The sequence below is a fragment of the Tamandua tetradactyla genome, chromosome 2, assembly GCF_023851605.1.
Source record: "Tamandua tetradactyla isolate mTamTet1 chromosome 2, mTamTet1.pri, whole genome shotgun sequence".
In the NCBI taxonomy this organism is placed as follows: Eukaryota; Metazoa; Chordata; class Mammalia; order Pilosa; family Myrmecophagidae; genus Tamandua; species Tamandua tetradactyla.
The window spans coordinates 56547439-56568800 of record NC_135328.1 but is presented as its reverse complement, the minus strand read 5'-3'; the positions used below and the strand labels follow the sequence as shown (position 1 = coordinate 56568800).

At 53.7% G+C, this 21362-nt stretch overlaps 1 protein-coding gene across 5 annotated transcripts in view; it reads left to right on the top strand.

Annotated features, from left to right (window-relative positions):
• LOC143673317 (stimulated by retinoic acid gene 6 protein-like) overlaps window positions 1-9105 on the top strand; it is a 57399-nt gene extending 48294 nt beyond the window's left edge. For 4 of the 5 annotated variants that reach the window (XM_077147642.1, XM_077147643.1, XM_077147641.1 and 1 more), the window contains 7 exons: window positions 2699-2780; window positions 3079-3127; window positions 3583-3700; window positions 4791-4910; window positions 6077-6240; window positions 7961-8107; window positions 8746-9105. In XM_077147642.1, the coding sequence (XP_077003757.1) occupies window positions 2699-2780; window positions 3079-3127; window positions 3583-3700; window positions 4791-4910; window positions 6077-6240; window positions 7961-8107; window positions 8746-8894 (829 nt within the window). In that variant the 3' untranslated portion in view covers window positions 8895-9105. The remainder of the gene's footprint in view (window positions 1-2698; window positions 2781-3078; window positions 3128-3582; window positions 3701-4790; window positions 4911-6076; window positions 6241-7960; window positions 8108-8745) is intronic. The other variant, XM_077147640.1, reaches the window with a different exon arrangement.
• The last annotated feature ends 12257 nt before the right edge of the window (window positions 9106-21362 follow it).

The window sequence follows — 21362 nt, the reverse complement described above, 5'->3', positions numbered from 1 at the left end:
CACCTTTCCAGGATCTATGGGGCTAGAAAAAAACACAAGGAACTGCATTACATTTAAAATTTCCCTTTACATTATTCCAACTTATATATCAGCTTTTTCATTTTTAAAATCATTACAAAGAAATATTGAATGCAAAGTGATTCTTCCTCACACCTATATCCCAGCCTGTTACCCTAGAGCTCACCAGGGTCAATCATTTCTTACATAGCCTTCCAGCAACTTTCTATGCATGACACAAATATGTGTGTGTTCAGGTGGGAATATGGCTATAATAATGGTTTTAATGTCCTTGTCTATAAATTCTACATTCTGTGTTATTTCTTGGTCTGTTTCTATTGATTTAATTTTCTCCTCATCTTGGGTTGTCTTCTCCTGCTGTTTTACATATCCGGTAATTTGTTATTGGATGACAGGCATTGTGAGTTGTACATTGTTAGGTGCTGGATATTTTAATATATCCTTCAACATTCTTGAGTTTTATTCTGGGATGCAGTTTGGTCCTGTTAAGGCTTGCTTTTAATCGCTGTTATGTAAGACCAGAGCAACCTTTAGTTGAGGACAAATTAGTCCACTCCATAGATAATACCCTTGAGTACTTTACACAAAACTCTATAAATTATTAGGTCTTCTGTGCTGACTAGTGGAAACATGAATTATTCCAGTCCTGGGTGAGCTCTGGAGACTGTATTGCCTATTGATCTCTTATGCATTCTTCTGACTTTGGTAGTTTCCTTGTGATATGGGCTGAAGTCAGCCAAAGACTCAAAGGGAAACCTCTGAAGAGTATTTCCTTTCTCTGTTCAGCTCTTTCCTCTCCATGCAGCTCTCTCTCTCTGGTGCTCTGCCTGCAAATATAGCTGCCTTGACTTCCCAGACTCCCAGTTGCATTTCTTTAACTCAGGGACTCCACACCCATCTGGGCTGCCCTGTAGCCTGTAAACTGTCCCTAGCTGTTTTGGTTTGTTAAAGCTGCTGGAATACGATATACCAGAAAGGGAATGGCTCTTAAAAGGGGCATTTATTAAGTTGCAAGTTTATAGTTTTAAGGCTATAACAATGTCCAAACCAAGGCATCCAGGGAAAGATACCTTGACTAGAGAAAGGCCGATGGGTCCAGAATACCTGTTAGTGGAGAAGGCACGTGGCTGGCATCCACTGGGGTCTTTGGCTTCTGGTTTCAAACAGATTCCCCAGGAGTGTTTTCTTTCAGCATCTCCAAACATCTGGGTCTCATGTACATCTGCTCTCTCTGTTGTCACTCCAAGCATCTGAGCTTCCTCCAAAATGTTCATCCCTTTAAAGGACTCCATGAAACTAATCAAGACCCACCTTGATTGGGCAGAGGCACATCTCCATCTAATCAAGAGTTCACACCCACAGTTGCGTGAGTCAATCTCCATGGAAACAACCAATCAAAGGGCTCCACACTAAACAATAGGTCTGGCCCCAGAAGGTTGGATCAGGATTAAAACTTGACTTTTCTGGGGTACGTAATCATTTCAAAGCGGCATACAGGCAGTATGCTGGGGCCACTGGTTTCCCCTCTCAGTGTCCCTGCTCTGCCCTGCCTGCTATCCAGTATCTGAGAAGTATGGTTTCATATACTCAGTTCAGTTATTTATTTAAGGTTGGAGGGAAAAAACAGTCCTTATTACTCAGTTGTGGCCAGAAGCAGATGTCCCATGCAGGATGATAAAATACAACGCTTTGGGTGAGCAGTCTCACTGCTAAGCAGGAACATGCAACACTCCACAAGCACAAGAGACCATTTCACACCTATCAAACTGGCTGAAATATTTCCAATTATAAGTCACCTGATACAGGGAAAGTGGCAACAAAACCAGCCTACTCACAGGTTGCCAGAGTCAGTGGACATTGGAAGAGACTTTAGGAAAATGATCAGGCAATAAGGAATCTAGTAAGGGTCCATCCTTCGGCTATTACCAAATTTCGTAGTCTTCTTAATTCATTCCAAGAAAGGAAAGCCAAGGGCACGTCCCTTGATACACACAAATATGTTCTTACAACGATATCTATAGCAGTAAAAACCTGATATATAAAGGCCCATTCACAGGAGAGTGGTGGGGTGCACTCTGCTTCATACCCTCTCTACTACCATGAAAAGCTTTGGGCATAAAAATTGCAAAACTACCTGGAGAAATGCTGGAGATGGCAGCTTAAGCCAAAGAGCAGAGCGCAAAGGAGAAGGTAGACTATTAATACGGTTATGTAAACAGAACAGGGTGAGGGCCCAGGGCTAGTCTAAATGTGGGAAAAGGAAGCAGAAGAGTCGTCGGGGTGTGGGATGGTGAGTGAGTGCCACCCCTTTTGGATTTCTCTATACAGTCATCGAGTTTAAAGTTGGTGTTCTGCTTTTAAATGGTTTTTCATCTTATTACCCAGTAATCCATATTCATTGTAGAAATAGTTTGAAAATATAGCAGAATGAAAAATATAAAATCTTACCTACCAGATTCAGTCAGCATTGCCAATCGGTAAATATAAAATATAGTGCAAAAGTTACATATTTGACGGCTTTTAAGGGAAACCAGAACTCTCGGTGGCCCCGAGCTGTAGTCAGTCCAGGAGCACGAGCCGCTGGCTCCACCCCACCAAGCCTTTCTGTCTCTCATTATTGACTCTGATGTGCACGAAGGCCCAGAGTTATTAACACGACCCATTTCCCCTCCTTCTCCAGAATGCACATGAAGAGGCTGTGGTCAGGAGACAGACAGTTTCTTCCCGTGAAGTTCCGTAGTCCTTCCCCCTCGGAAAGTGTGGTGAGTGTGCACAGCTCTGTCCTCTGAGACGCAGCAATGCTCCCCGCCCCGGGGGCTCTCCTGCCCCGTGGAGGTGGGTGGCCCAGCCTGGGGCCTGGGGTCCTCTGCTGCTGTGTGATGCAGGGCCGTCTTCTGGCCCCTCAGGCCCTCGGTTTCCTCGTCTGTAAGATGAGGACAAGCCGGGTCTCTACTCCAGTGGGTGGAGGGGTAGCCCTCCCATGAGGCAGGAGGGCTGGGCAGGGTGCTGGGATGGTGAGTTGTCTCCATTCTGATGCCCCTTTTCCTCTTTCCATCCCAGGCGGCCATAGCGAGGTACTCTGGGTGGCAAATAGCGTATGTCCTGTGGGGTGAGTGCCAACACCTGACATAAGTCCACACACACGCCCTGGGCACCTGCAGAGGCCTGGTTTTGGGTAGGGAGGAGAGAGGTGAGACAGCTGCCCCCCCTAGGCCCCGCCCTCCAGGGACACTGGGATGCAGGGACAAACCCACCCTGATGCTGGGAGTCCTCACTCCTGTCCTGAGCTCGTGGGCCATATGTGCTGAAGGCAGCGCTGAGCCAGAGGTGGAAGTGACGCTCCATGCCTAGCACAGGCATGAGAGCTTCGCAGAGGAGAGGACATTTGAACAAGAGCTGGGAGTGTGAGTCAGCAGGCAGCGAGGGTAGGCCGCGCCAGGCGGAAGAAATGGCATAAGCAAATGTGCCAGGCAGGAGACTGCGGGGCCTCTGGGGGCGTGGGTGGGGGGTGGTCTGCAGGGGTGAGCACACAGGGCCTGAGCGACCCTCGCTCCCTGCCCGCAGGCTACCTCATCATCCACGTGCTGCAGAGCCTGTGTGGCCTGGGGCTCATGTACAGCCTGGTGCTGCCTGTCGCCCACGGCCAGGGCCTGGAGGTGCTCCGAGGACTGGGCATCGGGACGTAAGTGCTGGGTGGGCTTCCTGCGGTCACGCGGCCCTGGGCGCTGTGTGGCCCTGCAGTCGCTCTCCACAGCCCGCCCTTCCCTGCTGGGTTCTCAGTAACCTCTGGAGCCACGGTCTCGGCTCTGGCATGCTTTAGGCTTATCATGGACTCTCACAGAGTGGGGAGCCCCAAGTGCCTGCTGTCACACTCCCTGTTCCATGAATTTCTCAGACTGTGGGGTGGGGGCGACACATATCTCCGTTTTGCACCTAGGATATTGAGGTTTAGGTGAGTGACGGGAGAGGCAGGAGAGGCTGGTGGAGGGAATCAGGGAATCTGAGCCGTGGATTCAAACAGCTCCTCATTTGCCGTGAGGCTTTTGGAGTTTCTGTCTTCCCATTGGATAGTTAAAAGTGAATGCTGGATTTATTGAGCATTCACCATGTGCCAATTCTCTCACTGCCCTAGCAGGCTGGCACATACATTATGTTCCATTTTGCAGGCAAGTAAAGAGAGGCACAGGGCAGGTAAGCAGTTGTTCCAAGAAAGAAGAGTGCCAGGAATGGAGTGCGGTAGTCTGATGCCAGCATAGCATTTGAGCCGCTGCTGCACACTGCCCCGCGGGAGGGGCCAACTCGGGATGTGGAGCTCTCCGGGGTCCTCTCCACACTGACCTCTCTGGATCCACATTTACCTGGGGACCCTTGTGGGTTTTGGGCCAAACCTGCCCTGCCCAGTCTCTTGTCTCCTCTCAGACCCTTCTGAAAGGCCAATCTTATCTTGAGTCTCAACCTCTTAAACCGCTCTCACAGCTGCTGTCCTGTGGCCACGGAGGACATCAATTAAGTGCTAGAGTGTTGAGTTGTGGTCTGGAGCCAGGAGACCTGACCATGTGGCCTTGGGAAAGCCACCTGCCCTTTGTGAGCCTCACTTTTCTCGTCTGCACAATGGGCGCAGAGGGGTCTGCACAATAGGGCGCAGGGCACAGTTATGGATGGGTAACATCTCCCTCCTCTACCCCGGGGGTTCTGGAAGGGCCCGTTGTTGAGTGGAAAAGGCCACCTCAGGACAGGGGGTGGCCTCAGGCTTGTCCCGCCCTGTGTTCCAGCCTCACCGTGACTGTCGTCGTGGGTCTCATGGTCCTGCAGGTGCGGGTCGCGGCCACCTTCTTCCTGCAGCCGAAGATGAGCCCGGCGGACAAGCAGAAGCCCTTGGCTCTCCACCACAGGTGGGGGCGGGAGGGAATGGGGGGTCGCGGGGCTCCCGCTCGGCGTCTCGCCTTCTGCCCCCTTGCTCTTGGCTGGGTCCTGGGGGACCCTTTTCCCTCTGAGAGGCGGGTAGGCCGTGCTTCAGCAGGAGGGCCCTGGAGTCGGGCTGCATCCTGTCCCCACCACTTACCAGCTGCGTGACCTTAGTGGCCTCGTCACACACCTATGACCTCAGGCTCTCCGTTTCACAGATAAGGGTCCATTGCTCAAAGTGGGTCATAAGGCTGCATCTTATTAGCACCTGAGAACAACTTTGCCTGGCACAGGCTCATCCTTCCACAGTCATTCATCCACAGTGACTGAGCTGTGGAGGAAACGACACGGCTCCAGGGTCCAGAGATAATCCCCGCATGACCTGCCTTTGAGCAGCTCTCAGGCCCCTGGAGGAGACAGACACGTACACAGACAATCGCAGTAGAATCCAGAGGGTCCCAACCAACTAGAAAAGAAATATGAATAATGCAGGAGGCGAGGCAAGGGGTGGTAGAGGGGTGATGAACAACTCAGCAGGTGGGGCCATAGGATGGGGGACCTAAGGGCAAGAGGAGAGGAGGGCGTGGCCGACAGCAGCCCAAGCACGGGGGAGGCTGGAAGCCACAAGAGCACTCTAAGGGAAGGCGGGTGATGCAACAGGGCTGCACCCGGGGACCTCGGGTCATGAAGGTAAGGGAGGGGCACAGGTGACTAAACCAGAAGGCTGGAGCAGAGAGACCTCGAATATCAGGATGGGACATGTGGCGTTTATCCCAGAGGCAATGGGAACCTTGGGACCAGAGCGTGGTTTGGGAGGTTCCCTCAGATTGAAACAGCTGGAGGCAGATCACTGTTGAAGCAGGGAGAGGGAAAGTCCCAGCCTCTGCTGTACCCATGAAACCGGGGAGGCCCCCTGAGATTTCTTGTCCAGCAAACACGGCTGAAGCAATGGCAGGCCCCGGCAGCCCTGGTCCTGTGCTGGGCTCAGCAGCCTCTGCTCTGTCTGGGCAGGTCCTCGCCCCGGGCTGGGCAGTGGCTGCACCCAGCACCCGCTGACCGCACCAGGTCCCCAAGCTGTGGGTAGGATTTGACCCCGGGTCTGGGGGGCTCCGGAGCCCACCCGCCCAGCCTCCTTGTCACACTCCGATTGCAGGAGCGCGTTCCACAACTTCAGCTACTTTCTGTTCTTCTACAACGCGCTGCTGGGCCTGGGTGCCTGCCTGTCCCGGCTGCTCCTCAGCTGCATCCTGGGCACGTGGCTGATCGCGCGCATCGACAGGACCATCCTGCAGAGAGGCTACGAGCGGGCCGACATGGGTAGGCCACCAGCCCCGCCACCCTGTCCCCCGGGGCGGCTGCTCCCCGCACCTCTGTGGGGCTGCCTGGGAGGACCGTGCAGACACCGAGCTCACGTGATGCTTAGAGCATAGCTCCAGAGAGGCTGTGAGGCTGAGTCTGGAAAGTGAGCACAGCCTGAAGGTCAGACTGGTGTTCAAGGCTGCTGTGCAGAAAGTTCTGGCACATTCTTTCTAGTAGGATTGGAGGGCAGGACGAGGTCACCAAATGCTACCGGAACAGTGAGAAATAAGTTTATGAACAATACTTCTTGAAGATTTTCAGAATTAACTACATCTGGGGTTTGGGTGGTGTTAAACATTCATGTTGTTTAGAAAATGGTCCATTCAGTTGCTTGATAATCAAAGACATTTCTGAAGAAGCAAATGTAGTGACTGTTGTACCCCATGTCCATTCATTCACTCAGTCATTCAGTGCGTGGACTAGGAGCTTCTCTGGAAAAGCACCTGTGGCTCCAGCCACTACGCGCTCCCAGTTCCCATAAGATGGATGGATAGGAATCTCTCCACTGCTTTTTTTAAATTTCATTTTCAGCAGCTTTAGGCTTACAGAAAAAGTGCATAGAAAGAGCATTCCCATTTACCATACACACCTCTCCACACACAGGGCTTATCCTATTATTGCCTTGCAATTAATAAACCAGTATTGATACAATTTTGGGGTCTAAAGCCCATAGTTTACATCAGGGTTCACTCTTTGTGTGTACAGTTATATGAGTTCTGGAAAATACACAATGTCATAACCCAGCAATAAAAGATCCTTCAAAATAGTTTCACTGCACGAAAAATACTCTGTGCTCCACCTATTCACCTCATCTCCAAACCCTCTGGGAACCACTGATCTTTTTACTGTCTGTAGTTTTACCTTTTCCACAATGTCATATAGTTGGTATCATGCAGTCTGTTTCCTTTGCAGACTGCTTGTCTTCATTGAGCAGCAGGCATTGAAGGTTACTCCATGTGTTTTTAGCGGCTTCATATCTCATTTTTTTATTGCTGAATAATTTTCCATTATATGGCTGTACAATTTCCTTATCAATTTAGCTACGATCAGGCATCTATATCAGTTGCTTCCAATTTTGGGCAATCATGAAAAAGAAAAAGTGCTCTAAACACTCCTGTGCAGGTTTTTAGTGGACATAATTTTCAACTCCTTTGGGCAAATACCAAGGAATATGATTGTTGGTTAATTTGGCAAGCCTGTATTTTCCTTTGCAGAAACTGACAGTCTTACAAGGTGGCTATACCATTTTGCATCCCCACTAGCAATGTATGAGAATTTCTGACACTCAACATTCTCCCCAGCATTGGGTATTGTAGCTGTTCTAGACTTCAGCCATCCTAAAGGTGTAGACTGGACTTTGTTTCAATTTGCAAGTTCCTAATGCTATAAGGCCTTGGGCATCTTTTCTTATGCTTATTTCTCAACTGTGCACTTTCTTTGTTGAAGTGTCTATTTAGTTCTTTAGCCCATTTTCTGTGTTGTTTTATTGAGTTTAAGGGTTATTTGTGTATTTGTATATTTTGGTATTTTCAGCTCTTTATACCTTATTTTCTCAGTATCTCAGCAAAGACAAGGGTACCATTTGGCAAGCATTTGCCATGGGAATTATGTCATAAAGAGCACCATGTGGGCAATCCTGGGGAGGCAGAGCCTGGCCTGACGTACCCCCTGGTTTCAGGGTTCCGGGCGTGGGCTGGCATGCTCTTTGTGGACCACTATCACACCAACCCTGCACTCGTCAGTTTCTGTCACATCCTGATGACAGGCCACAGGGAGAGGAAGCTGCAGAAGGCTGTCAAATGCCAGTTCCTAAACCAATCACCAGGTAATTTTTCATGTTTGGTTCTACACTAGGGTTGGACAGCAGGGAATAAACACCTAAGGCCTCACTGGGACCCCTGAGATGCCCGGGTATCACCAACCCTGTCTTCCTGCTCCCCACCCTGTGCCTGAATCCCCACAACCCATGAGCTAAGAGCAGTGGCTCCCAGTCAGCCTGGCTGTGGGACCCTCTCAGGCCACGGGCCCTTGGCCTGCCCACTGGGCTGCTTCCTCACTCTGCTGGCCGAGCCTCCATCCTGAATCCTGAGTCCCCAGAGCCATCTCAGCCTCAGGCCAGAGGCCCTCCTAGATGGAGCTCAGCACAAGCTGTCCAGGGCACCCCCTCCTGCCTCCTCCCAGTGCCCACTCCCAGCCTCCACCCCCAACCTAGGTGCCACCTTCTGCTGGAAAGCCCACCTGTTAGCCTGGCTCACCAGCCTGGACCGTCTCATCACTGTCCCCACACACTCAGATGCCCAGCTCTGTGGGACCGCCTCACATCCCTCCAGTCCCCCTGGTTCCCAGAAGTTCCTGTCCATGTCATCCTGACACACCTCGGCTCCCCGGGCATCTCCTCTACCGCCTGCGTAAAGGGCAGAGGCCTGCACCCTGACCCGGTCCCCCTGCACTGATCCATCCTAGGGCCCCGTGTCTCAGCGAGGTCCAGGACGCGGTGGCTTCTGCTACAGACCCTCATGAACAACCCCACACTCGTCACGCTCAGAAAGTCCAAGGAAGGGCACGGCACCCGACAGTTTCCCCAGATGCTGCTGACGAGCTCGGAGAGCTGACATTGGCTCTGACCTCTGCTACAAGTCCAGGCCAGCTGTCTGCCCAGGGAGAAGGGCCGGGCTAAAGGTCAGGTCTCCCTGCCATGTGAGGGGACGGCACCAGCTCTGGCCATGTAGGTGGCACTGAGTCGCTCAGGTGACAGCTCACCTGGTGGAGTGTCAGGATGATTTCACTCTCTTGGGGGAAAAAATAAAAAATTAATAGAAAGTTCTTTTGAATGAAGTTTACCAATAATGACTGCATTCTCCAGCTGAGAAAGCAGCCTTGGGGACTTAAATGTAAAGAAGCACTTAAATTGGCTACAAAGCAGAACTTTTGGTCGGTGAAGAAGGTGGTAAAATGTCAATACCAGGAGAGCCCAACTGCTAGACCAGATTTCCCCCTAGAGCTAAGTGTGGCCTTTAATCCAACCTTGAAGTCCCTTTTAAATTCTCCAGGCTGGTGGGAGAGAAGATATGTGATCCCGGCCGCCCACCTGCGCCCCCTCCCCCCATGGCCAGTGGTCAGGCACACCTGGGTGCGGGCCCAAGGCGGACGCACGGGGCTGCGCTGATGAGGGCGGGCTCCCAGCAGAGCAGCCTGGCAGAGAGCAGCCGAGGTGGGGTGGGCAGCATCCAGCTGGGGGCTACAGGAGCAAAGTGATGGGCATGGGCGAGCCCAGGGCACCTTGAGGAATGGCAGCCATTTGGCGTGGGCTGTGGGGTGGGGTGGGGGGCCCAGGTGCTGCTGTGAGGCCGGGACGCTGCCCTCTGCGGAGAGAGCCCAGTACTTACCCATCCTGCTCCCCCGAGCATAACGTCCCTGGTGGCCCCGGTCCTGTTCAACGTCTGACCATTTAAAGTCACTCGGGAAGCCTGTGCAGGGGCCGGGGAACCACCAGCATAGAGGTGAGGCTCTGCCCACCTCAGGTGCCCAGGAGCCTCTGAAATTCCTGCGCTGTTGCTGAGCACTGACTAAACCAGTCCTGCTGCTCACCTGCGTCACGCTGCTTGCATAAGTTGAGAAAACTGAGATTCAGAGTGTTCCAATCCCTCCTCCACCACTTTTAGCTGTGTGACCATGGCCGAGTTACTTAAACTCTCTGTTCTTCTGTTCCATTATTTATAAAAAGGGGGCAATACTTCCTAGTTCCCAAATTGTTTTGAAGATAAAATACATTAACACGTACCAGCACTCTTAAGCTATGCCTGGCATACCTTCAGCTCCCAGTATATAGCAGTTACCGGCATTTGTAAAGCTGTATTTTGTGATGACTTGCTCAGTGTCTGCCTGTCCCTTTCTAAGCTATCAGCTCTGTGCAGAGGGGCTCTCAGGTTCTGCGCCTCATCTCCAGGCTGTGACATGGTAGGCCTGGAAGGAGTAAAGCAATGAGGGAATGATGAACGATGCACTGAGCCATACATTCACTTAGCGAAACCAATCCTGGACTCACGGCCAAACAGCCCCTAGGCAGAAGATTGGGAGTTCTGGGTTCTGGTCCCAGCTGTGCCGCTAACTTGGCCTCAGTTTCCCTAAGTGAGAACTCGTGCTGCCGCTGCCACCGAGGCCCTGAATCGCTCCTGGTCAGGGCTGAGCGTGTACCTGCTACTGCGCAAAGACCCCGCCCCGCCCCGCCCCAGCACATTGCAGAGACCTCACTCGGAGCTCTGGCTTCACGTGCCTACCTGCTTGTCTCCCTGAATGGCTTCCGGGCTCTGTAAAGGGAGGATCGAGCCCTCTCAGCTCGGAATCCCTGAGCCCAGCCGGTGTCTGGTATACAGAAGGACCAGAAAGAGTTGTTGTGGGTAATGCATGACTCCCATGGGATTCCCACGTGAAGGGCGCACTGTGGAACAACTCCCTGTGCATAAAGGCCATGAGTGTGGCAACAGGGACCAGACAGAGTTCCGTGGGAACTTGGAGGGGAAAACTATTCATTCTGCCTAGAAGAGGCGGCATGTGACAGCCCGTCAGGGAAGGGCCAGGCGTTCCTTCCTGTTCTGACGTTCAGTGGAGGTGGGAGCTCGAGGCTCATGCCAGTTTAGGGCACTCAGCAAGGAGGAGCCTCTTCTCAGTGCTGCCAGCTTCACTGCTTTCCAGGGATCCAGACGAGGGCAGACATGCAGCACATGAGGACAAGCGTGATGACATTTCGAAGAACCAACTAGACTCTTAGGAAGTGGAGAGCCAGGAGCACCTGCTCTTCTGTGTCCAAGCTCACGCCACCTACAGATAAGCGCAGAGAGGCACTGGGGGTGCAGCACAGCCCCAGGAGCCTCCCAGATGGAGGTTTCTTTGGGCCACTGATGTTGAACATGAGATGCCACCATGGTCTTATCAGCAACAGCGGCATTTGGGACACACACCAAACAAGTCACGTGGACAACCAGGCTGACCCAGAATGACTCAAATAGTCCCTGGGCACCTGCTCTTCCAGGCTCTGTGCTGCTCAGTAATTAGATTCCAAAAAGCAGAGGCCCAGCCAAACGGGTCCCTGTCGTCCCCGGGTGTTCTAGTTTGCTAGCTGATGGAATGCAACACAGCAGAGACGGATTGGCTTTTAATAAAAGGGGATTTATTTTGTTGGTTCTTCAGAGGAAAGGCAGCTAACTTTCCACTGAGGTTCTTTCTTACGTGGAAGGCACAGGATGGTCTCTGCTGGTCTTCTCTCCAGGCCCCTGGGTTCCAACAACTTTCCCCGGGGTGACTGTTTTCTGCATCTCCAAAGGCCTGGGCTGAGCTGCGAGTGCTGAGATGAGGAATGCTGAGCTGCTAGGCTGTGCTACATTGCGTTCTCTCATTTAAGCACCAGCCAATTAAGTCAAACGTCACTCATTGCAGCAGACACGCCTCCTAGCCGACTGCAGATGTAATTAGCAACAGATGAGATTCACATACCATTGGTTTGTGTCCGCAGCAACAGAACTAGGTATCCTCACCTGGCCAAGTTGACAACTGAATCTAACTAACACACCGGGGAAGTATAGAGTGGAGGACATGGGACCAGGGGCCTGTGCCTGGCTGCTCCCTCTCCATCTCCCAGGGACACGAGGTCTCCTCCCATCCACTCCCATTCCCAACCCTCCCCTCCCCTCCTCTCAGCACCCTTTCCTACTGCGGCTCAGCCCTGCTCCTTCTCTGGGTTGTCTGGCTTTCTCAGCATCCCCCCAGGTTCTGCTCCTCATCAGGCGGCTGGCATGCCGTGTCCAGCTGCCTCTCGCCCCCACCCGCGGTCCTCCTATTAGTTTCACCGACTCGTTCTGTATCTTTGCAGTTTCAGCCATGCCTGTTAACCGGGTCAAAATCTCAGGTTTCACATTCCCACAGAAAAAGCAACTGCTGCTGCTCATAGTTCTGTGCCCACGCCCTCACAGTCGGCTTCCTTTGTTAGAGTGCTGCCCTCTGATTTTTCCACAAATTCAAAATCGGCTTCCCTCCTGCTTCCTCTTTCTCTGGCTACACTCTCTCCCCAGGGGACCTCATTCAGCTTCACAGCCCAAATACCCCCTGTATGCTGATAATATCCACGTGTCTGTCTCCAGCCCACACTCCCCTGAGCTTAGGACTCCATAGAGTCACTTCGTGATGGGACAGTTCCCCCGTCTCAGAGGGACCTCAAACTTAGATGTCCAAACCAGGACCCTGGCGTCCTCCTTCTCTCCCTCCCTCTACCTCTCTCTTTCCAAACACACACAGTCATGCACACACACACACACACACACACACACACACACACACACACACACACACACACACTTCTTTCTATCAATCATCCACTTGCTCAAGCCGAAACCCTCGCATCATCCTCAAGTCCTTTCTCTCCCCACTGAACAAATACTCAGATCATGAAGAGCCTTGTTGACTTGGCCTCTAAAACCGAACCTGACACACCCATTTCTGTCCGTCTCCACGCACCCTTCTGTCCCTGCCACCCATGACTTACCTGGACCAGTGGAACGAACCAGTCTCTGAACTCTCGTCCGTCTCAAGGATTCTCTCCTACTGGTCTCTAACATAGCCTATCCCTGGTCCTCTCTTTTCCATTCTCCATGCAGCAGCCCAAGTGACCTTTTAAAGACCTAATCAGATCAAAATTAATGGTCCTGCGTAGCCCTCGGCAGTGGTCGCCCCCTGAAGAAATCCACCAGGGCGTGGCTGCGTCTCCATCTGCCACCGGGTCCCTATGCGATCCTGAGGGGAGCGTTTCCCTCTGGCAGCCTCATCTCCACATATGTAACATGAACTGGGCCCCAGGGGCTGTGGCGTGGGGATGGGGGAGAGGAAGGCTGCAGAGACACTTTCCACCTCCACCTCCACCGCTGTTCCCCGATGTAGACTTGAGGTGCCTTATGCAATTTTTTTATTTTTATTTTTTAATTAAAAAAAAATTATATCCAGAGGAGCCACTCCAACTGATAATGCACTGCTCCTTAAAACTGCTTTGGTGAGTATTTTTAAATGTATAATGTAAGTTAGAGAATTTTTATACACACTGGATTGAAAAGTGTGTGACTTTAAACATACCTAAGAAAACAGGGAGGTCTATAACCCTGCTCTGGATGGGCCTAGTAATGGTTTCACCGCCAGTAGCTCATCCCCACGACGCAACATACTTTAATGCAAAGAAGATGATCAATAAATGCTGAAAATTCCCATCTCAAAAAGTCTCCTGTTTTAGTAGCTCCTTGGCAGGTTTATCCAGGATTCCTGAGGGTGTCGGATTATTACTACATCATGTGGTGGCTCAACATTTGTATAAGAAACAGAAATCTGGGCTCTATCTTCTGTCATTGTGTTCAATTAAATTTGGATTATTTAAATGATTTTCTGATTGTTTTTTGTTTGTTTATTTGTTTTCTGCATGAATTTTTACCCTCGCCTCCATTTGGTGAGAACTGGTTTAAACTAGGTCACATTACCTGCAACCCCAGGGAGCCGGGCCCTTGTTTACTCGGTTTTCAATGCACAGTGTCCTAGGGCCGAGCTCGCCCAGCCTGCGGACCCTTCTGAGGCTGGAGCTCCCCCTGATCCGCGGCACCGCATCAGCACACCTGGCGTGTCTCCATCTGAGCTGTGACCAAGGCGGACCTGCATTTAAACGTCTTAAAGAGGAAGTTGTAATTGTTTCTTCCCACCCGTTTGAATAACCTCGGGCCTCTGTGGCTGAGCCCACCCCGTCGACCACTGCACATGCATCCGTCACGCATAGGGCTGCTTTTTCTTCCACCTGCTCAGGGAAAGCTCCTCTCTTCAGTCACCTTTCCTCCCTGGCTTTTCCTCCCTGGCTTGCCTGCACAGGGCCCTTCTCCTTTGGCCCTTTTGCCAAAAAACGCCCCTCAGCCCCAGGGCTCGACGCTGACCCCTAGACAATGAGCTGGAAAAAGCTGAAGCCGCTTTGGCCAGTAGAGGGCGCTGTCGGGCCGTGTGGGGATGATTCCGCGTCTGCCACGCGCCGGTCTCCGGCGGGCTGCTGGTCCCAGGTCCCTCCCTGCTGCCTGCGCCCGTTAATCGGGTCCACTGTGGCCTTCCGATGTGGCTCTGGGTTTACTCATTCTTCCGGGCCTCTCAAGGACCTAAATCGTTTGCCTTTTTTAACGTGGGAGAGAAGAATGGATTGTAAGGAAGGGAACCATGGATGCTAAATTTGGATTCCTTTAGCCACACTTGTCTGGGAGCCACACTCTTCTACATCTAGAAAGAGAAAGGAGCTTGGAGCTTAGAAACCCAGTCCCCGAGACAGCCCTCTCCTCCTCTGATGAGTGAACTCTGACATGTCTCTACCCCTCCCTGGGCTTCAGGATTCTTCATATGTAAAATGGGAAGGAAAATCCAGCCTCCGTTCTATGTTATGATCCAGTGGGGTCTGTACAAACAACGAGTAACAGGTAATTTGTAAAAGTGAAGATAATCCAAATATTTATTCAGAGTGATGTTAAGGTCAAGTGAAAGGACAGGTTGACATTGCATGGAAAATTAAGATTGCAACAGTGCAAAGTATTCCTGAGAGCCCTGAGATTGCTTTTTGCAAGCCTGACTCCTGACTGCGTCTGTGCCCATGCATCCTGGCTGAGTGTGTGTGCGAACTCTCTTGTACGGGGATGATGTATTTGACCCTCATCAGTCAGAACAGACACAGGCCCCAGAGGTGGGGCAGGGGGATGTCAAAGAGAAACTTGCTCCAGACAATGGGCAACAAAGAAGGATGACGCTATTCAGAGCTCCTGTGGGAGGGGACAGGGAGCAGAATCAAGTCCGGGAGGCACAGGACAGCCTTGTCAGGGGGTGGGGGTGGGGAAATCACAGGAAGAGAGGAGGGGGAGGCCGAGGCACAGGTGAGGGCTGGACTGAGGACCACGTGTTTTCCTCCGTAGTGATTAGGCCGCCTGGAGTTTCAGAAAGGCTAGAGGAGGGAAAGTGGGGAGAAGAGCTCCCTACTTAGGAGTCTCTCAGTGCCTGGGGAGCCTGAAGGCCTGAGTGAGGGGAGCAGGGAGCCAGTTTGATATTTACAAATATCACAGTCTGAGAGAGTCTTATTTCCTTTGTTTTCCTGCATGCTGAGTTGTTTTCATCTGCAGCCCCATAGCTGCTAGGTAGGTTTCAAGGGAGTCAGGTTGGGGGTTGGGAGCCGGCAGGGACACCCAAGGAGCAGGGCTGGCAGCTTGGTCAAGAGAAAGAAAACAAAGTGGTGGCTAGGGTCTACGTCCCCCCCTGCATGAAGCATTAACTTTAGGTGCCAGCTCACAGGGTGGTCCAGGGGTATCAAAGAAAGGGCCAAGGGGTCTTGAGTAGACTCAGGGGACTCAGCGCGGTGGCTGTGTAATAACCCGTGCCCTGGTACCTGAACACGTTCCCAGCACTGCTGTTGTACAACTTCCCGCAAAGACATTTTTCTTACCTGTGGCAGGTTCACTGTATCAAGCAGCTTGCAGAAATGCTCAGGGTAAAGAGACAAACCTCTTTGAGCTCCGCAAATAACACACGAGGGGAAATATTACTCCCCATGAGTCCAGCTGGGGGTGGGTGACCAGACTTGGTCAAGGGGAAGGGCCAGAGCCAGGGACACGGCCACTCACCTGACCCCCGATTCCTCTAGTCCCTGAATGCACCTGAACCTTTGTCAAGAGCATCAGCGAATGCGCCTGTTTCTTTAATTTACCAGCTGTCCAGGTTCCATTCAAGGCAAACAATTTTATGAGCTACGAGTATCAGCTTAACATTTTTTTTTGAGATGCGATTCACATTCCATAAACATCAACATTTTGAAGTGCCATACTCAGGACTTTTTAGTATATTCATAAGGTTGGAAAAACCATAACAACTATCTAAGTCCAGAACATTTTCATCAATTCCAAAAGAAACCCTGGGCCCATTGGCAGTCACTTCCCCCCAACCACCCCCAATCCAGCCCCCAAGCAACCACTAATCAATTGTCTATGGATTGGCCTGGTCTGGACACGTCATATAAATGAAATCCTATGATATGCAGCCCCTGGTGTCTGGCTTCTTGACATAATGTTCCCAGGTTCCATGCATCCTAGAATGTATCTGTACTTCCTTGCTTCTTATGTCTGATAATATCCCATTGTATGGATGTATAGTGTTTTCTTTATCCCTTCGTCAGTTGATGGGCATTCAGGATGTTTCTACTTTTGGGGTATTATGATACCATACTTGTCCCAAATTTGGCCCAAAATTTTCTGGTGGGCTCCTGTCACCATCTGACCCCACCACTCTGGGGTTTGATGTCTTCCTTGCCTTTCAGCTCAGCATGACTGCCAGGTTCCTCGTCCATGTTCCCTGTCCACGAGCTGGACTCAGCCATCCTCCCTCCCCTTCCTGAAAAACAGTGCTTAGGGACCACACCTAGGGCATGAGGGGGCATTTTGGTAGTGAATTTTTCTTTACTTATAGGTCTGTTCCATAAACAGAGTAAGAAAACTTATGCTCTTTACAGAGAAAATGCTTAGTTCAGACATATATATACTAATTTAAATGTAAGATTGTAGTGTCTGTTCCCTGATAAACCTGACTGAAGTGGCCCCGGTGCCCACAGCTAGGGCAGGCAGGGGGCTGGTGCAGGGTCCTGGGGCTCAGTGCTGTACCAGGTTAACCCTTTAGCTCCTGCACACGGGGAATCCTGGGGCGAGCACTCGGGGACCACAGTACAGGACTGTTCACCACCCAGACAGGATGCCCCTCAGTAATTTAATGTGTAGTGAGGTGTGTCCATGCTAGCCCATGGGTCATCGGTCCTGGTGACACTTCCTGCCTCCAAGCCCATCATGCCCTCTCTTTCACCCCTCCCCACAGGAACGGTTCACACACCCATGACATAACCAAAGCACAGGTTTTAGGCAATGGACACAGCCATCCCAGAGCGCTCCAAACAGCAGAGGGTGGGACGGATGAGGGAAACCTGGGCCTGTCTGTGGTACCTCCTCCCACACAATCAGGGAAATTGCTAGCCCTCAGGGCGCGCCCCCTCCCCGACCCTGCCCCTCCGGTATAACGGTGTCAGTGAATCCCCACAACACACAACATCTAGTCACGGCGTCAAGGTCAGAGAGGAAGAGGGGCTGGGGACAACCAACCACACACCAGACCTGCTCTGGCCTTGAGGATGCAGCGGTCAGCAAGGCCAGGTCCCCAGCTGCCTCAACCCCAAGGACCTGGGCACAGGTGGGACTCGGGCAAAGGACGGTAAAAGCGGCAGCTTAGACACAAGCACGCTAGCTCCCAGCAGGAAGAGCCGTGCAGCCCCAGGGCAGGGGTGTAATACAGCACTCGGCCAGCCTGGGTGGGTGGGGGCTGGGGGGACCGCCATCCGCTGGTCCTATCCAGAATCTGACCACTGCTCACGCCCTCACAGCCCCTACCCAGGGGCAGCCCCTCCCTCCCATCCTGGGGCCCAGCCCTCCCTGGCCTCTCTGTGTCTCCCACCCCAGCCCATCCCCCACACTGAGCCTAAAGGTCACCTGCCGACTCTGGCTGCACTGTCCTGGCAGAGGTTCCCATCTCCCCCCTGAGAAAGGTGAGCTCCCTCCAGCAGTCCACGTGGCCCAGCAGGGTCCAGGCCCTGACCCATCTCTGATTCCATCTCTTCCCCCTGACCCTGCTCCTTTACCTCTGGCCTCCTTGCCCCTCCTTGGACCGGCCAAGTGCACTCCCTCCTCGGAACCTGCCAGCCTGTCCCCTCCCTCTCTCCCTTCTCTCTGGGGCTGCCTCAGCGAGGTCCTCCCAGGCCACTTTATCTCAGCACGCAAGCCTCAGCCCCCATGCCCACCATCCTTAGCCCTCTTTGCCATTGAACACATGAAATTCTGACCTTTGCAAGTGGCTGTCTGTCCTTCCCAACCCCCTTGGATGTCCTCTCCAGCTGACAGGGAAAGAGCACATCATTCCTTACGTCCTTATGGCCTGAATGAGTGGGGGGCCCAAGGAGCCGTCCACCTGCCTGGCTCCTGCAGGATGCTCTGTACGTGTGGCCTTTGACCATGTCCAGGCGGATGTGACGATGCAGCAGTCGCCCACCTGCTGGCTGGAGCTGGGCAGAGAACCACGGGCTGTGTGGGTGGTCAGGGTGGCCCCGGGTTCATGGAGGGGTGGGGAGGCTGTGCCTCTGGAGGCTGATGTGACACTGGAGAAGTCCTGTGGCAATGGGGAAGTCAGCCCCCAACCTGGGGACAGCAAGATCAGCAGAAGCCCAGATCCCGTGGGATACCCCAGGCCGGCTTCCAGCTCCAGGAGGTCCCAAGGTCCGTAAGAGCCGGCACTCCTCAGCCCCCTTTGTGGTGTGGAGAGGGACAAGCAGGCACAGGAAAGGGCAGGTCAGGGCAAGGGTCCTCAGGGTGAAGGGTGGGCAGTCACCTCCTTTTCCTGGTCGTCTTGGGACTCTAGGATAAGGCCCAGGCTGATTGCCACTTCAGAACCGGATGAGCCGGTCACTTGTAAGGGGAGGCAGGCAGCTGCGTGCCCGCTGCTGAGGGCAGGGCCACACCGGAGGCACACACTGTGGGGCTCTGGGTCGGGGACCTGGTGACTGGACAGAAGGGCCAGCTGACCTTGGGGTTCCCTCAAGGACATAACCAAGCCCTGCCCTGCTACCACTACAACTGCCTGAGAGCTCCTGCAGCATCACCCCACTTCACAGAGGAGGGAACCGAGTCCCAGAGAGGGGATGACTCACCCGAGTCACAGGGCTGGTCAGGGGCGCAGCCAGCCCGGCCCTCCCTGCCGGGGGCAGACAGGAGTGAGGTCCAGGGCGGACTGGTGAGCCGGCAGCTGGTGACCTGCTGCTTTGGGTCTGCACTGGGTGTGGACGGGGCATCGGGGCTGGGATGGGGCTGGGGTGGGGAAAAGGGAGCCAGAGGCCCCAGCACCCCCCCACCCCATGAACAGCGCCCCCTGACCCCTGCCACATGGAGCCCCCTGAACTCAGCCCTCCAGCTGGCTCATAGCATGAGTGGGGCCCAGGGCTCTGCCAGCACCCCGCTCCCCCCGCCCCCACCATCCAACCCACTCCCTTTCCAGGTCACTGGGAAGAACAGCCCCTCCCCGGGTGCCCAGGGCGCACTCACTGCCGGGCTTGGTGGCATGCGTCTTGCCCGTCACTACCAAGGAGCTTAGGTCCATGCCTAGGGGCGACCGTGACGGCATCACAGCTGAGGGACCAGGGAATCACGCACTTCAGACGACTAGTGTCATTGTCTCAGTCCCCGACCCAGGAGGCAGGGACTTGGTCTGCTTTGCTCCCCGAGTGAGGCTGAGCACCTAGAAAAGGGCCTGTGGCAGACACGTGCTGTGCCTGCGGTGAGAGAAGGAGCGCTAAGTGCACCTGCCCAGACACAGGGACGGCCCGGGCCCCTCTGCCGGCTGCAGTGACCCCTGCTCTGGCCACACCGAAGACGGGGTCCCCTAAGGGGCGCCTTACACCTCCTTCCGCGGTGAGAAATGACATCAGTGAGGGGGAGGCTGGGAGCTGCCCACGGCAAGAGGAGAGCACCGCCTGGGGACCGCCTCTGCCCCTCAGGCCTGTCTGCTAAGCCAGGCTCTGGGGAAGCACTTTCCCGGTCAGGCCTACAATAGCCCAAGGAGGTGGAGCCTCTCACCAACCCACCTTCCAGAGCGGCAAACTGAGGCCAGAGGATGAGCAGGCGACCTTGAGACCCACTGCTGGGCGGGGGGAGGGCAGAGCTGCCAGGGCTCAGGGCCTGGGTGGGGCTCACCTTTGGGACAGGAGGTCCGGGCCCTGCTGGGGTGGTGCCTACCCAGTGTGCTCCCAGGAGGGTGCTGATGTGCATGACGTGCCCTCCTGGAAGGCTGGCACCAGGTACCCCGCCAGCTCCTCCTAAGGGCTGCCCTTCACCGTCTGCCCGTGCAGCTCTCCTCCCTGGGGGACCGAGTCACTCTTCCTCTGGGAGGACGGTGGGGGACACATGGTGAGTGGCAGCTCCGTGAACCAGGAGGAGGATGTGGGGCGGGAGCACAGCCCTGCCACTCTGCAGCCCTCGGGGACTTGAGGACAGAGGGGTAATGTGTGCCTCTAGCAGAGAAAGGGCCTCTGCTGAGAAGGAGAATTTGAGGTGAGGGCGTAATTAAAATATCAAGCCCCGTAAAGTCATTTTTCCTGGCTGAGTCGTCATGGCCCTCCCTGCATTGAGAGCCTGAGTTAAGAGCGTTTTCCTGGCGAGCCCTGAGTATCGGAGCCCACCCTCCAGATGAGAAAGCATCCGCTGGCGGTTCAAGGCGCCGCAGGTCAGGCCCCAGAACGCTTCCCCCCCAGGCTGCGTGACCTTCCCTCCAGGAGCCCTGGGGCTGGGGCTGCTTCCCAGGAGGGAAAGGTCTGGTCAAGTCTCCTTCCTCCCCTGTTTGGAGACCTTGTACCGAGAAGACACAGACTGAGCCGCCCTTTCCTTTCAAGGCAATGAACTGCTAATATTTCTTTCTTCTATCTAAAGGTTTGAGAACCTGAGGCCATGGAGACCCCAGACCCGGCAAATGGGCAGATGCCAGGAGTATCCCTGGAGGAAGGAAGACCCCGCAGGACCAAGGATCCAAACAGAGCCTCAGCGTAGCCAGACCCTCCTGGCAGTAACGACTGCAGGGGCCCCCACTTCACAGGGTCGGGGCAGCAATGCGATGCCTTTTGCCACCCTGACCCCACATTAAGAAAATGAAGAGGATTGAAAGGAGCCAGACGCAGGCAAGACGCAGGGACCCACCACCATCACAGGCAGCTGGTGGCAGCTCAACTGCTGCACCCTTTGGGAAGGTATCAGGCTCCCGCTGTCACAGTTGCTGTCTGCATGTCCTCTGTGCAGCCCTCTCTCCTGGCAGCCTCTCCCTGGGGCCAGCAGGGATCAGGGCATTAGCATGCCCGTGAGATGTGCAGGACGGCACTGCTGAAAGGGCAGCAGGAAAGCTTCCCTGAGAGGTCCAGCAGCACTGAGGGTCTGGATCACAGCTCTAAGTTGCTTCCTTGTGCTCCT